This window comes from Salvelinus alpinus, chromosome 30, assembly GCF_045679555.1.
Source record: "Salvelinus alpinus chromosome 30, SLU_Salpinus.1, whole genome shotgun sequence".
NCBI classification, from domain to species: domain Eukaryota; kingdom Metazoa; phylum Chordata; class Actinopteri; order Salmoniformes; family Salmonidae; genus Salvelinus; species Salvelinus alpinus.
Window position 1 is genome coordinate 22288216 of NC_092115.1, and position 14791 is coordinate 22303006.

Consider the following 14791-nt stretch of genomic DNA (forward strand, 5'->3'; position numbering starts at 1 on the left):
CATATGAATGTGATATCTGAAAGGGCCCAGCCTTAACTCCAACCCCTTTCCAAACCAACCCGTAAACAACAGCTCACTTCAACCCCTGATTTTGCACCATGAAGCCTCTGAAATATTTTAAATTGGAACAGTTGGGGGGCAATGGGATGTTAAGCCAACATAACGTTCTTCTGGATGGAGAGAGGGGGTAAAATCTCGAACAGTTCTTGAAAGTGGGTATTTGGCGCCCTCCACAGGCAGGGTTCGAATGTGGTCTCGTGTGTGCCTCAATGTGTGGCAGCAACGTTAGTGTATCGCTCGGCAGCACTCAGAGCTTGGAATTACAGTAGCAGTACATTTTCATACTACAGGGACAACCAACCATGGCTGGACTTGAATAAGGACGCGAGCAGAGCGATATTCGAATTCGCCCAAACGCTTTCCGCATTTCTATTTACCACTCAACTCGCTCCTCTTTTGCCTTATGCATCGGCGCTCTGCGGAGAAAGAACAGTCAGTGTTGAAATACTTTACTGGACTCAGTGAGGAGAAGAAGAGAAGAGCAAGACAAATAATTTTAAAGCAGAATGGCGGACCGTGATACGTTACCCCTTCCTTTGGAGGTGCGAGACAGACTTGCTGAGCTGGAACTGGAGTTATCAGAAGGTAAGCAATATTTTAATGTCCCCCTATTATAGTTATTATATTTAGCAGAATTTGCAGAAAAACGGACATTCTTTGCTGCAGAGAAAAGGGAAAGCTTTGTGGGAATTCATGGATGGATCTAGAGCGCAATGAGCAAAGAGTACTGCCGCAAATTCATGTTGAATCAAATCACAATACATTGCTACATATCAGTTTCATTGTACTTTTATATCACACCACAGAGTGCAATGTGTTCTCATCAGATGTTGGCTATTATAAATAGAAAGATTGACCTTGAAACAAATCATTACGACACATTTGACAATATCAATGTTAAATTATCAACTGATGGCATTTTTAGATTGATTCAAGGTATTATTGGGAACTCATTTTTCGTTGTTACAAAGTAGCCTAGTCCACTCTTTAGTGTTGCCTAAACGTCACGTTTATCATGTGAAATGTTCATTTCTAAGTGGCTTTTGAAGACCGAAGAACACATTATTTTGCTGTCAAGTTGCCGATGGACAAAACTATAGCCATAGTCTTGAATTTGACATGTTCTTTCAAATTTGTTAGGGTAGGCCTACAATTATAACCGACACTATTTGTTAACTTCATTTTGTGTCATGTTTCCGGTGCAAGAGCCGTTAGCAATGTTTTTCTAGTTTCTCATGGGGAGTCGTGAGCATAAGCAATTGTCATTTTTATTTGCAGAGCTCAGCCATTTATTCGGAATAATATTTTAACACAAAATGCACATACATTCTCTCTTTTGTGGTCCATTAAATGTTCAAAAGCTAAGGAAGGCTATACACTTATTTTATTTTATATATGGGCATGTTGATATTGCCCTCTATTTAAAGAAAAAAAGAGTTCCATCAGTGTATTCATATATATATATATATATATATGGTGTTTGCCTAATTAAGTCTATAACTGTGAGGACAACCTTGGGGGATGAGATGCACAGACAACCAATAACTTTGAGTTTTTGAGCAATGCAAGTTCAATTAAATTAAATTCACACCATGCTATACATGGTGGAATAGTTCTCATCATAACTAGATTAACTCACTAGACTGTGTTTTGGAAAACCATGAGTCTAGGTAATTATGAGAGTTATTTAGCATCAAATGTAAACACCTTCTGGAAATAGGTGCCTTACTGCATTATGTATTTGAATAGTTGACTGTCCTTATCCAGCACAACATCAAATGCATAGTTATTCACCTCTCAGACTTTGACCTATATTCACAGCTCAACCTCTTTGACTGGGGCTCCTGAGATCAAATGCCTTTGGGTAGATACTGATAGGCTACAACAGATCATAACTCAGTGCTGGAGTGCTGATTTAGGATCAGTTTTACCTCTCAGATTACAATAAACCTTGATATATATATTGTATATATACAGTGGGGAGAACAAGTATTTGATACACTGACAATTTTGCAGGTTTTCCTACTTACAAAGCATGTAGAGGTCTGTAATTTTTATCATAGGTACACTTCAACTGTGAGAGACGGAATCTAAAACAAAAATCCAGAAAATCACATTGTATGATTTTTAAGTAATTAATTTGCATTTTATTGCATGACATAAGTATTTGATACATCAGAAAAGCAGAACTGAATATTTGGTACAGAAACCTTAGTTTGCAATTACAGAGATCATACGTTTCCTGTAGTTCTTGACCAGGTTTGCACACACTGCAGCAGGGATTTTGGCCCACTCCTCCATACAGACCTTCTCCAGATCCTTCAGGTTTCGGGGCTGTCGCTGGGCAATACGGACTTTCGGCTCCCTCCAAAGATTTTCTATTGGGTTCAGGTCTGGAGACTGGCTAGGCCACTCCAGGACCTTGAGATGCTTCTTACGGAGCCACTCCTTAGTTGCCCTGGCTGTGTGTTTCGGGTCGTTGTCATGCTGGAAGACCCAGCCACGACCCATCTTCAATGCTCTTACTGAGGGAAGGAGGTTGTTGGTCAAGATCTCGCGATACATGGCCCCATCCATCCTCCCTTCAATACGGTGCAGTCGTCCTGTCCCCTTTGCAGAAAAGCATCCCCAAAGAATGATGTTTCCACCTCCATGCTTCACAGTTGGGATGGTGTTCTTGGGGTTGTACTCATCCTTCTATTCCTCCAAACACGGCGAGTGGAGTTTAGAGCAAAAAGCTCTATTTTTGTCTCATCAGACCACATGACCTTCTCCCATTCCTCCTCTGGATCATCCAGATGGTCATTGGCAAACTTCAGACGGGCCTGGACATGCGCTGGCTTGAGCAGGGGGACCTTGCGTGCGCTGCAGGATTTTAATCCATGACGGCGTAGTGTGTTACTAATGGTTTTCTTTGAGACTGTGGTCCCAGCTCTCTTCAGGTCATTGACCAGGTCCTGCCGTGTAGTTCTGGGCTGATCCCTCACATTCCTCATGATCATTGATGCCCCACGAGGTGAGATCTTGCATGGAGCCCCAGACCGAGGGTGATTGACCGTCATCTTGAACTTCTTCCATTTTCTAATAATTGTGCCAACAGTTGTTGCCTTCTCACCAAGCTGCTTGGCTATTGTCCTGTAGCCCATCCCAGCCTTGTACAGGTCTACAATTTATCCCTGATGTCCTTACACAGCTCTCTGGTCTTGGCCATTGTGGAGAGGTTGGAGTCTGTTTGATTGAGTGTGTGGACAGGTGTCTTTTATACAGGTAACGAGTTCAAACAGGTGCAGTTAATACAGGTAATGAGTGGAGAACAGGAGGGCTTCTTAAAGAAAAACTAACAGGTCTGTGAGAGCCGGAATTCTTACTGGTTGGTAGGTGATCAAATACTTATGTCATGCAATAAAATGCAAATTAATTACTTAAAAATCATACAATGTGATTTTCTGGATTTTTGTTTTAGATTCCGTCTCTCACAGTTGAAGTGTACCTATGATAAAAATGACAGACCTCTACATGCTTTGTAAGTAGGAAAACCTGCAAAATCGGCAGTGTATCAAATACTTGTTCTCCCCACTGTATATATAAGACCTAGGTGTGCATTGAATAGGGTCCAATTTGAGACTACATTTTAGGAAATAAGAAATGTGATAGGATTCTGGTCAAAACCGGTAGATACACGTACATGCCCCGGCCTTGAGTCCTCCTGCTGTGAACCAAGGAGATTTGTGATGTTCTTATGTGGATAGAGAGTATTAACGGAGGTCAATCAGCAAGGCCCGGCACTCCAACAGGTGTCCGGACCGACCTAATCTGATTTTCAGGTGAATGTTAACATTAAACCAGTCCACCAGCTGTCCTCTCAGTGCCCCTTGACTTACACTACATCACCAAAAGTATGTGGACACCTGCTCGTTGAACATCTAATTCCAAAATCATGGGCATTAATATGGAGTTGGTCCCCTCCTTTCTGCTACATCAGCCCCCACTCTTCTGGGAAGGCTTTGCACAAGATGTTGGAACATTGCTGCAGGGACTTGCTTCCATTCAGCCACGAGCGTTAGTGAGGTCATGCACTAATATTGCGCGATTAGGCCTGGCTCACAGTTGGCGTTCCAATTTATCCCAAAGCTGTTCAATGGGGTTGAGGTCAGGGCTCTGTGCATGCCAGTGAAGTTCTTCCACACCGATCTCGACAAACCCTTTCTGTATGGACCTCGCTTTGTGCATGGGGGCATTGTCATGCTGAAACAGGAAAGGGCCTTCCCCAAACTGTTGCATCAAAGTTGGAAGCACAGAATCATCTGCAATGTCATTCTTTGCTGTAGCGTTAAGATTTCCCTTCACTGGAACTAAGGAGCCGAACCATGTAAAACAGCCCCAGGCCATTATTCCTCCTCAACCAAACTTTACATTTGGCACTATGCTTTGGGGCAGGTAGCGTTCTCCTGGCATCCGCCAAACCCAGATTCATCTGTCAGGACTGCCAAATGGTGAAGCGTGATTCATCACTCCAGAGAGCACGTTTCCAGAGTCCAATGGTGGCGAGCTGTACTCCACATCAGTCGAGACTTTGCATTGCGCATGGTGATCTTAGGCTTATGTTCGGCTGCTCTGCCATGGAAACCCATTTCATTAAGCTCCTGATGAACAGTTATTGTGCTGACATTGCTTCCAGAGGCAGTTTGGAACTCGGTAGTGAGTGTTGCACCTGAGGACAGATTTTTATCCAGTACACGCTTCAGCACTCAGTGGTCCTGTTCTGTGAGCTTGTGTGGCCTACCACTTCTCGGCCTACCACCCGGGTAGCTCGAGCAGGGCAGAAATTTGACCAAATTACTTGTTGGAATGGTGGCATCCTATGACTGTGCTCAGTTGAAAGTCACTGAACTCTTCAGTAAGGATATTCTACTGCCAATGTTTGTCTATGGAGATTGCATGCCTGTGTGCTAGTTGGCTGGAATTGCGGAAATAACTAATTTGAAAGGGTGTCCACATACTTTTGTGTATATATAATACAGTCAAAAGTTTGGACACACCTACTCATTCAAGGGTTTTTCTTTATTTGTACTATGTTCTACATTGTAGAATAATAATGAAGACATCAGCTATGAAATAACACATGGAATCATGTAGTAATCATGTAGTAATCAAAAAAGTGTTAAACAAATCAAAAAATATTTTGTTTGAGATTCTTCAAAGTAGCCACCCTTTGCCTTGATGACAGTTTTGCACACTCATGGCATTCTCTCAACCAGCTTGATCTGGAATACTTTTCTAACATTCTTAAAGGAGTTCCCACATATGAGCACGTTGGCTGGTTTTTCTTCACTCTGCACTCCAACTCATCCCAAACCATCTCAATTGGGTTGAGGTCGGGTGATTGTGGATGCCAGGTCATCTGATGCAGCACTCCATCACTATCCTTCTTGGTCAAATAGCCTTTACACAGCCTGGAGGTGTATTGGGTAATTGTCCTGTTGAAATACAAATGATAGTCCCACTAAGCGCAAACCAGATGGGATGGTGTATCGCTGCAGAATGCTGTGGTAGCCATGCTGGTTAAGTGTGCCTTGAATTCTAAATGAATCAGACCATGTCACCAGCAAAGCACCATCACACCACCACCTCCATGCATTATAGTGGGAACCACATATGCGGAGATCCTCCGTTCACCTACTCTGCGTCTCACAGACACGGCGGTTGGAACCAAAAGTCTCAAATTTGGACTGATCAGACCAAAGGACAGATTTCCACTTGTCTAATGTCCATTGCTCGTGTTTCTTGGCCCAAGCAAGTCTTCTTATTGGTGTCCTTTAGTAATGGTTTCTTTGCATCAATTCGACAATGAAGGCCTGATTCAAGCAGTCTCCTCTGAACAGTTGATGTTGACATGTGTCTGTTACTTTAAACTCTGTGAAGCATTTATTTGGGCTGCAATTTCTGAGGCTGGTAACTCTAATGAACTTATCGTTTGCAGCAGATGTAACTCTGGGTCTTCTTTTCCTGTGGCGGTCCTCATGAGAGCCAGTTTCATCATAGCGCTTGATGGTTTTTGTGACTGTACTTGAAGAAACTTTCAAAGTTCTTGACATTTTCTGGATTGACTGACCTTCATGTCTTAAAGTAATGATGGACTGTCATTTCTCTTTGCTTATTTGAGCTGTTCTTGCCATAATATGGACTTGGTCTTTTACCAAATAGGGCTATCTTCTGTATACCACCCCTACCTTGTCACAACACAACTGATTGTCTCAAACGCATTAAGAATGAAATTCCACAAATGTACTTTTTACAAGGCACACCTGTTAATTGAAATGCATTCCAGGTGACTACCTCATGAAGTTGGTTGAGAGAATGCCAAGAGTGTGCAAAGCTGTCATCAAGGCAAAGGGTGGCTACTTTGAAAAATCTAAAATATATTTTGATTTGTTTAACACTTTTTTGATTACTACATGATTCCATATGTGTTATTTCATTGTTTTGATGTCTTCACTATAATTCTACAATGTAGAAAATTGTACAAATAAAGAGAAAACCCCTAATTGAGTAGGTGTGTCCAAACTTTTGACTGGTACTGTGTGTATCTCAGCCAGGGTGTATTAATTATACATACATAGTGTCATCACGAGTCAAATGTGCTATATCCGAAGCAATCAGATCGGTAAAGAAATCACGGTCATGCAATATCTTCTCCTGATAAGTGAAACGATTGACAGAGGCTGCTGAATGGCATATTATGTTAGAGGCAGTAGGGATGTCTGCCGTCTGGTGTTCAACTTTCCCAAGTTCTCTCACGTCACCCCGCTCCTCCGCTCTCTCCACTGGCTTCCAGTTGAAGCTCGCATCCGCTACAAGACCATGGTGCTTGCCTACGGAGCTGTGAGGGGAACGGCACCTCCGTACCTTCAGGCTCTGATCAGGCCCTACACCCAAACAAGGGCACTGCGTTCATCCACCTCTGGCCTGCTCGCCTCCCTACCTCTGAGGAAGTACAGTTCCCGCTCAGCCCAGTCAAAACTGTTCGCTGCTCTGGCACCCCAATGGTGGAACAAACTCCCTCACGACGCCAGGTCAGCGGAGTCAATCACCACCTTCCGGAGATACCTGAAACCCCACCTCTTTAAGGAATACCTAGGATAGGATAAAGTAATCCTTCTAACCCCCCCCCCCTTAAAAGAGTTAGATGCACTATTGTAAAGTGGTTGTTCCACTGGATATCATAAGGTGAATGCACCAATTTGTAAGTCGCTCTGGATAAGAGCGTCTGCTAAATGACTTAAATGTAAATGTAATGTAAATGGATGTTGGGCTATACATACATGGTTTGGTTAATCACTAGTCAAATGTCTGAAGTAATCAGATTGGCAAAATAATTATTTGGTGCAACATGTGCTTCCGTTATGTTTGGCTAGCATACTGCTTGACACATGTAGTGCACCCTTTTTTATGCAAAAAACAAATCACTGAGCTCGATTATCACTATTGCCCAATAGTGTCATGACCTCTGCCTCAGAGATCAATGTTATGCTGTGTCCTGTCCTAAACACGTTCTGTTTCATTAATTCATTGCTGTTCACACAGCAGTACCCTATTGACATAGCTATGGCATAAATGTTGAACTGTCAATAGACTCAATTGATTAACTTAACTCACTCGGTTCCATCAAATGGAAGTTGTTCAACACACGGGCCTAACACATGCATAAATATGATACATCATAGTACAAATGTAGGATCTTTCATTTGATCCCTCTATTGTATGTGCAGACAGGGATGTTACATTTCCCTGACTAGATTATTTTTTCAATAAGGAAGAGATGTAGAAACCATTTTGACTCAAGGATAAGGCGCTCCTACTCGCATTTTGGAGTTTCATACTTCAGCCTCTCCTTGGTCACATCTGGGTCTGATATGATGCCTGTTTCTGTCAGACATTTGTAGTTTTAAAGCCATACAGCTCAAAGAATTCTCTCCCTCAATAAATACTTATCTTCACTGTACTAGCTAGCTACTGTTAATAACAGTTCTGTCTGCTCTGTTTTGAAGCTACAGGCCTACAATTTAATATATCATATAATGTGGCCTGACCTTGATTGTTTGTATGGAAGACATGCAGCAGACTACAATATGTCTAATGCACTTTATTTGGAATGCATTAATTCAGAGAAAATTACCCTGAATAATAAATTATACAGTAGCCAAGGAAAATATGATAGGTGTGGTTAAACAGTGCATTGATACTTTTCGTGCAAGCTAAAATCAGACACTCTTTGTCTAAGTGAAGTGCATTGACACTTTTTATTTTTTTATGCAGACAACTCACGATTCTTTGTCTTCTGAAAGCAGAATAATATTGTGGCGTGTGGGGGGGATTTTGTACATTGATAAAACAACCTTGTTTTATTCTGGCAGCCTCCCTAATGAGTCGTACAGCCTAGCTCTGACTAAGCCTGTGGCTCTCCCCCTCTGTTTGAATGTTTAATGAATTCTATCCGTGGCATTTCACAGAATATGTCACTGTTGCGAGTCAAAGTGCCATAATCACCCAACGCCAGACCGGTGGGCGTGGTGGTGAGTTATAATGACGCTCTGCGCTCTCCAATGTTTTCAGTTGGGATCAAAACGAGGTGTAGTCGCCGACCTTTGGATTGAGATTATGACAGGTGGCTTGCCGCTCCTGCTTTTGTGATATAAGGATTTTGAAACATGCCAATAATGACTTAAGTGCTCACTTCTCTAACTTGCCCTACCAAGCAAAAAGGCAGTAACCCCTCATTTTGTCAAATGAGTTAATGTAATTTTTGCTACATTAAATACATAATCATGTGGACAAGTATCCTTCCTCTTGTGTTAAGGAGAAAATGGAGGTCATGTTAGCAGTAACTGCATATGATTACTGTGAAACCAAGGTAAATATAAGCTGTTTTTTTTCAGTTCGACGCTATGAGGAGTTACTGCCTTTTTGCTTGGTAGGGCAGAATTGCCTTGCCCTTATGATAAGGACACACACATCAGCGTACCTAGCAGCATTCACTGAGACCGTCACAGGTATGTCACTCAGATACAAAGAGAGTCAGTGTTTACTGTTTATCATGGAGAATTAATTATGACAGGCCAGGGTCAAGGTTCACAGAAAATGTCAATGAAAACAGGCAGGTAGAGGTGTACACAAGAAACCTGATGTCTTCACTACCTTTTCTAGTAGCCAGCCTGTATTTGCCTTGCTAGATTTGTTTGCATCGTCCCAAATCCCTCTGTCTTGGCTTTCACTGTGTGCGTCCCAAATGGCATCCTGTTCCCTGTGTAGTGCACTACTTTTGACCAGGGCTCATAGTGCTCTGGTCAAAAGTAGTGTACTACTGTATATAGGGATTAGGGTGTTATTTGCGAAAGTGTGATTCAGCCAGCCCATCCAAGTGCCTGGTGCTCTTACCTTTGGAGTGGCAGTTGCCATAGAGATGTCTCTCCTCCTCCCTCCTTGGCGGTGAGTTGTGGTGAGAGTGATGACACTGTTGGTTCCAAGATGGCATAGAGATAGTCATGACGAGGACCCTAAGGTCCCAGGTCGATAATATGTAGTCTTGATTTGACGCTTGCTTGTGAAAATTACATGAGATTAGAGGTCGACCGATTAATCGGAATGGACGATTAATTAGGGCCGATTTCAAGTTTTCATAACAATCGGAAATCAGTATTTTTGGACACCGATTTGGCAAAAAAAAATGTTTACACCTTTATTTAACTAGGCAAGTCAGTTAAGAACACATTCTTATTTTCAATAACGCCCTAGGAACGGTGGGTTAACTGCCTTGTTCAGGGGCAGAATGACAGATTTTTACCTTGTCAGCTCGGGGATTCAATCTTGCAACCTTACGGTTAACTAGACCAATGCTCTAACCACCTGATTACATTGCACTCCACGAGGAGCCTGCCTGTTACGCGAATGCAGTAAGAAGCAAAGGTAAGTTGCTAGCTAGCATTAAACTTATCTTATCAAAAAAACAATCAATCAATCATAATCACTAGTTATAACTACACATGGTTGATGATATTACTAGTTTATCTAGCGTTTATCTAGCGTGTCCTGCGTTGCATATAATCGATGCGGTGGCAATCGTGAAAAAGGACTGTCGTTGCTCCAACGTGTACCTAACCATAAACATCAATGCCTTTCTTAAAATCAATACACAAGTATATATTTTTAAACCTGCATATTTAGTTAATATTGCCTGCTAACATGAATTTCTTTTAACTAGGAAAAATGTTGTCACTTCTCTTGCAACAGAGTCAGGGTATATGCAGCAGTTTGGGCCGCCTAGCTCATTGTAAACTGTGAAGACTATTTCTTCCTAACAAAGACAGCCAACTTCGCCAAACGGGGGATGATTTAACAAAAGCGCATTTGTGAAAAAAGCACAATCGTTGCACGACTGTACCTAACCATAAACATCAATGCCTTTCTTAAAATCAATACACAGAAGTATATATTTTTAAACCTGCATATTTAGCTAAAAGAAATCCAGGTTAGCAGGCAATATTAACCAGGTGAAATTGTGTTACTTCTCTTGCGTTCATTGCACGCAGAGTCAGGGTATATGCAACAGTTTGGGCCGCCTGGCTCGTTGCGAACTAATTTGCCAGAATTTTACGTAATTATGACATAACATTGAAGGTTGTGCAATGTAACAGGAATATTTAGACTTATGGATGCCACCCGTTAGATAAAATACGGAACGGTTCCGTATTTCACTGAAGGAATAAACGTTTTGTTTTCGAGGTGATAGTTTCCGGATTCGACCATATTAATGACCTAAGGCTCGTATTTCTGTGTGTTATTATGTTATAATTAAGTCTATGATTTGATAGAGCAGTCTGACTGAGCGATGGTAGGCACCAGCAGGCTCGTAAGCATTCATTCAAACAGCACTTTTGTGCGTTTTGCCAGCAGCTCGTCGCTGTGCTTCAAGCATTGCGCTGTTTATGACTTCAAGCCTATCAACTCCCGAGATTAGGCTGGTGTAACCGATGTGAAATGGCTAGCTAGTTAGCGGGGTGCGCGCTAATTGCGTTTCAAACATCACTCGCTCTGAGACTTGGAGTAGTTGTTCCCCTTGCTCTGCATGGGTAACGCTGCTTCGAGGGTGGCTGTTGTCGATGTGTTCCTGGTTCGAGCCCAGGTAGCGGCGAGGAGAGGGAGGGAAGCTATGCTGTTACACTGGCAATACTAAAGTGCCTATAAGAACATCCAATAGTCAAAGGTATATGAAATACAAATCGTATAGAGAGAAATAGTCCTATAATTCCTATAATAATAACTACAACCTAAAACTTCTTACCTGGGAATATTGAAGACTCATGTTAAAGGAACCACCAGCTTTCATATGTTCTCATGTTCTGAGCAAGGAACGTAAACATTAGCTTTCTTACATGGCACATATTGCACTTTTACTTTCTTCTCCAACACTTTGGTTTTGCATTATTTAAACCAAATTGAACATGTTTCATTATTTATTTGAGGCTAAATTGATTTTATTGATGTATTATATTAAGTTAAAATAAGTGTTCATTCAGTATTGTTGTAATTGTCATTATTACAAATACATTAAAAAAAAATGGCTGATTAATCTGTATCGGCTTTTTTTTGGTCCTCCAATAATCCTTTGACTTCTACATGAGATGCCAGGGTCTCGGAGGCTGCTTTGCTCTCCGGTCTGTATACGTTTTTAGAGGCTTTAGTTATACATTTTGAGGATTGAGTTTTACTGTTCATGCCTCACCATTGAATGAACAGGATATTCAGCAGCTTCAGAGAAGTCTGACATTTGCGTTGATTCTGAATTGTAATTATTGATTCACATTCGCAGTCGTGGTTACATAATACAGCCATTGTAAGTCAGATCAGATGGGTGTAGGTAAGGACTTTCTCTTAGTCCTCCTTAGAGATGTTTTTCACCCAGTATTTAAGCATCATTGATTCTGAAAACTTGTCAGTGATTTAAAACTTCAGACATGGTACTGTTAGTATTCACTCATTCGCTGTTCTGCTGGCAGCACCTCATTGACCTTAACATTTTTTTCCTTCACCTAATCACTACATTCTTCACTGTGAGATGTTGAATAAGCCAGCCTGAGCAGTGTATTACTGTTCTTGAACCAGACTGCAGGAATTGGACAAAATGTAATTTACAAGACACTAAGAAAGTCCAGTTTTTTTAGACCTGTATGATATGTCTCTTTTGACAAAAACAACAAACTAAACATACCAAACCGTTACGGGAGCCCACCACCACTATAACCACCACCACCACTTTACCTTTGCTGCCTTTCTGATTTCTCTCTGACTGCGTCCCAAATGACTCCCTATTCCCTTTATATTGCACTACTTTTGACCAAGAGCCGATATGGCACTAGTCAAATGTAGTGCACTATGTAGGGAATAGGGAACCATTTGGAATGCACCCCTTAGGTATTAGAGGATGTCAACCTGTCCTCTATGTCCAGAAATCTGCCAAAGCCAAACAAATGCCTGTTGTTCATCGTCTGACATTTCAGTGAGCCCTCAGGTTTGTGTTCTCCCCTGACAGAGGGGAAATGAATATTTACACCGTTACCTCCAAAGGCTACCTTCAAGCTTTTGAATTATGACAGTATGACATGTACTGTAGACTAGCTGGACTGTCTCTGTGCTGTGGAAATCCTGAAAGGTCTATTACTGGTATTACCTACCTAGCTCTGTGGATATACAGCTAGCTAAATGCTGTCTTTAACAGTCAATGTACCATCCTACATGCTTCATCCAAAATGTCACTATATTCCCTACATAGTGCATTATGGGCCCTGGTCAAAAGAATTGGCCTATACAGGGATTATGTTGCCATTTTGGATGTAGCCACAGCCTACTCTTGTTGTAGGGCCTTTGATCCTCATCTCATTCCCTCCCAACTTCCAAATCAAAATGGTGTTCTTCCGTGCGTGAAGATACTGTATTTGGAAGGGTCCGCGTTGGGATGCAGTGGTTTATGTCCATCCCATCTGCTAGTGAGCATTTGTAGATCCAATCAACAGGGCTGTAATGGTGTGAATGGTTGGATACCCAGCTCAACGCCAAATTGGCTGAAACTAGCAGGAACAACAAAACAGAACTATAAATATTGCATTCTTGACTCCACTATTAATTGGCTGAATTTATGAGTTATGTCCCAAATGGCACCCTATTTCCTATGTAGTGCACTACATTTAACCAGGGCTCATAGGGATTTGGTCAAAAGTAGTGCACTGTGTAGGGAATAGGGTGCCATTTTAAAATGCATCCATGATTCCTCTCTCGTCGTAGTTGTGTGTCTGATTTTGTTATTGCCTAGTCTATAGGGAAGCTGGTGGTTGTTGGCAGGCAGTTTGACTGTTTTGCTTTTCAGGCAGTGTCATATTTCAATGCAGACATTTCCCATGCCACCCTGATAACATGCGGAATAGAGTTTTGAAATAATAGGAAAAGGTAGGGTTGTTCAAAGTATTGTTTATTAAGTTTTCCATGTTTTTCCATGAGGCAATTCTGAGTTGACAGTGACACACAAACCGCATAATTCTGAGATGAACTTAATGAGCACGCTTACATGTCCCCTCCTGTACTCCCTGTTCACTCATGATTGCATGGCCAGGCATGACTCCAACATCATCATCAAGTTTGCCCAAGACACTATAGTGGTAGGCCTGATCACCGACAACGATGAGCAGCCTATAGGGAGGAGGTCAGAGACCTGTCCGTGTGGTGCCAGGACAACAACCTCTCCCTCTACGTGATCAAGACAAAGGAGATGATTGTCGGCTACAGGAAAAGGAGGACTGAGCACGCCCCCATTCACATCAACGGGGCTGCAGTGGAGCAGGTTGAGAGCTTCAAGTTGCTTGGTGTCCACATCACCAACAAACTATCATGGTCCAAGCACACCAAGACAGACGTGAAGAGGGCACAACAAAACCTATTCCCCCTCAGGAGATTGAAAAGATTTGTCATGGGTCCTCTGATCCTCAAAAAGTTATACAGCTGCACAATCGAGAGCATCCTGACTGGTTGCATCACTGACTGGTATGGCAACTGCTCGCCCTCCGTCCGCAAGGCACTACAGATGGTAGTGCGTACAGCCCGGTACATCACTGGGTCAAGCTTCCTGCCATCCAGGACCTCTATACCAGGCGGTGTCAGAGGAAGGCCCTAAAAATGGTCAAAGACTCCAGCCACCCTAGTCATAGACTGTTCTCTCTGCTACCGCACGGCAAGCGGTACCGGCGCACCAAGTCTAGGTCCAAGAGGCTTTTCAACAGCTTCTACCCCCAAGTCATAAGACTCCTGAACATCTAATCAAATGGCTACCCAGACCCCTCTTTTACACTGCTGCTACTCTCTGTTACCATCTATGCATAGTCACTTTAACTCTACCTTCATGTACATATTACCTCAAGTACCTCGACTAACCGGTGCCCCCGCACATTGTACCAGTACCCCTTGTATATAGCCTCGCTATTGTTATTTTACTGCTGCTGTTTAATTATTTGTTACTTTTATTTTCTATTTTTTACTTTACACTTATTTTTCTTAACTGCTTTGTTGGTTAAGGGTTTGTAAGTAAGCATTTCACTGTAAGGTCTACACCTGTTGTATTCGGCGCATGTGACAAATATCATTTGATTTGATGCGACTATTTTGGATAGTCAGGTTAATATAATAGTTA

The 14791-nt window shown here is 42.1% G+C and overlaps 1 protein-coding gene across 11 annotated transcripts in view; it reads left to right on the forward strand.

The window, feature by feature from the left end:
- Positions 1-258: 258 nt before the first annotated feature.
- The window catches only part of LOC139559737 (disco-interacting protein 2 homolog C-like), a 262880-nt gene continuing 248347 nt past the window's right edge, over positions 259-14791 (forward strand). For 6 of the 11 annotated variants that reach the window (XM_071376023.1, XM_071376014.1, XM_071376016.1 and 3 more), the window contains exon 1: positions 259-645. In XM_071376023.1, coding sequence (XP_071232124.1) covers positions 567-645 — 79 coding nt within the window. In that variant the 5' untranslated portion in view covers positions 259-566. The remainder of the gene's footprint in view (positions 646-14791) is intronic. The other 5 variants (XM_071376018.1, XM_071376020.1, XM_071376017.1 and 2 more) reach the window with 1 other exon arrangement.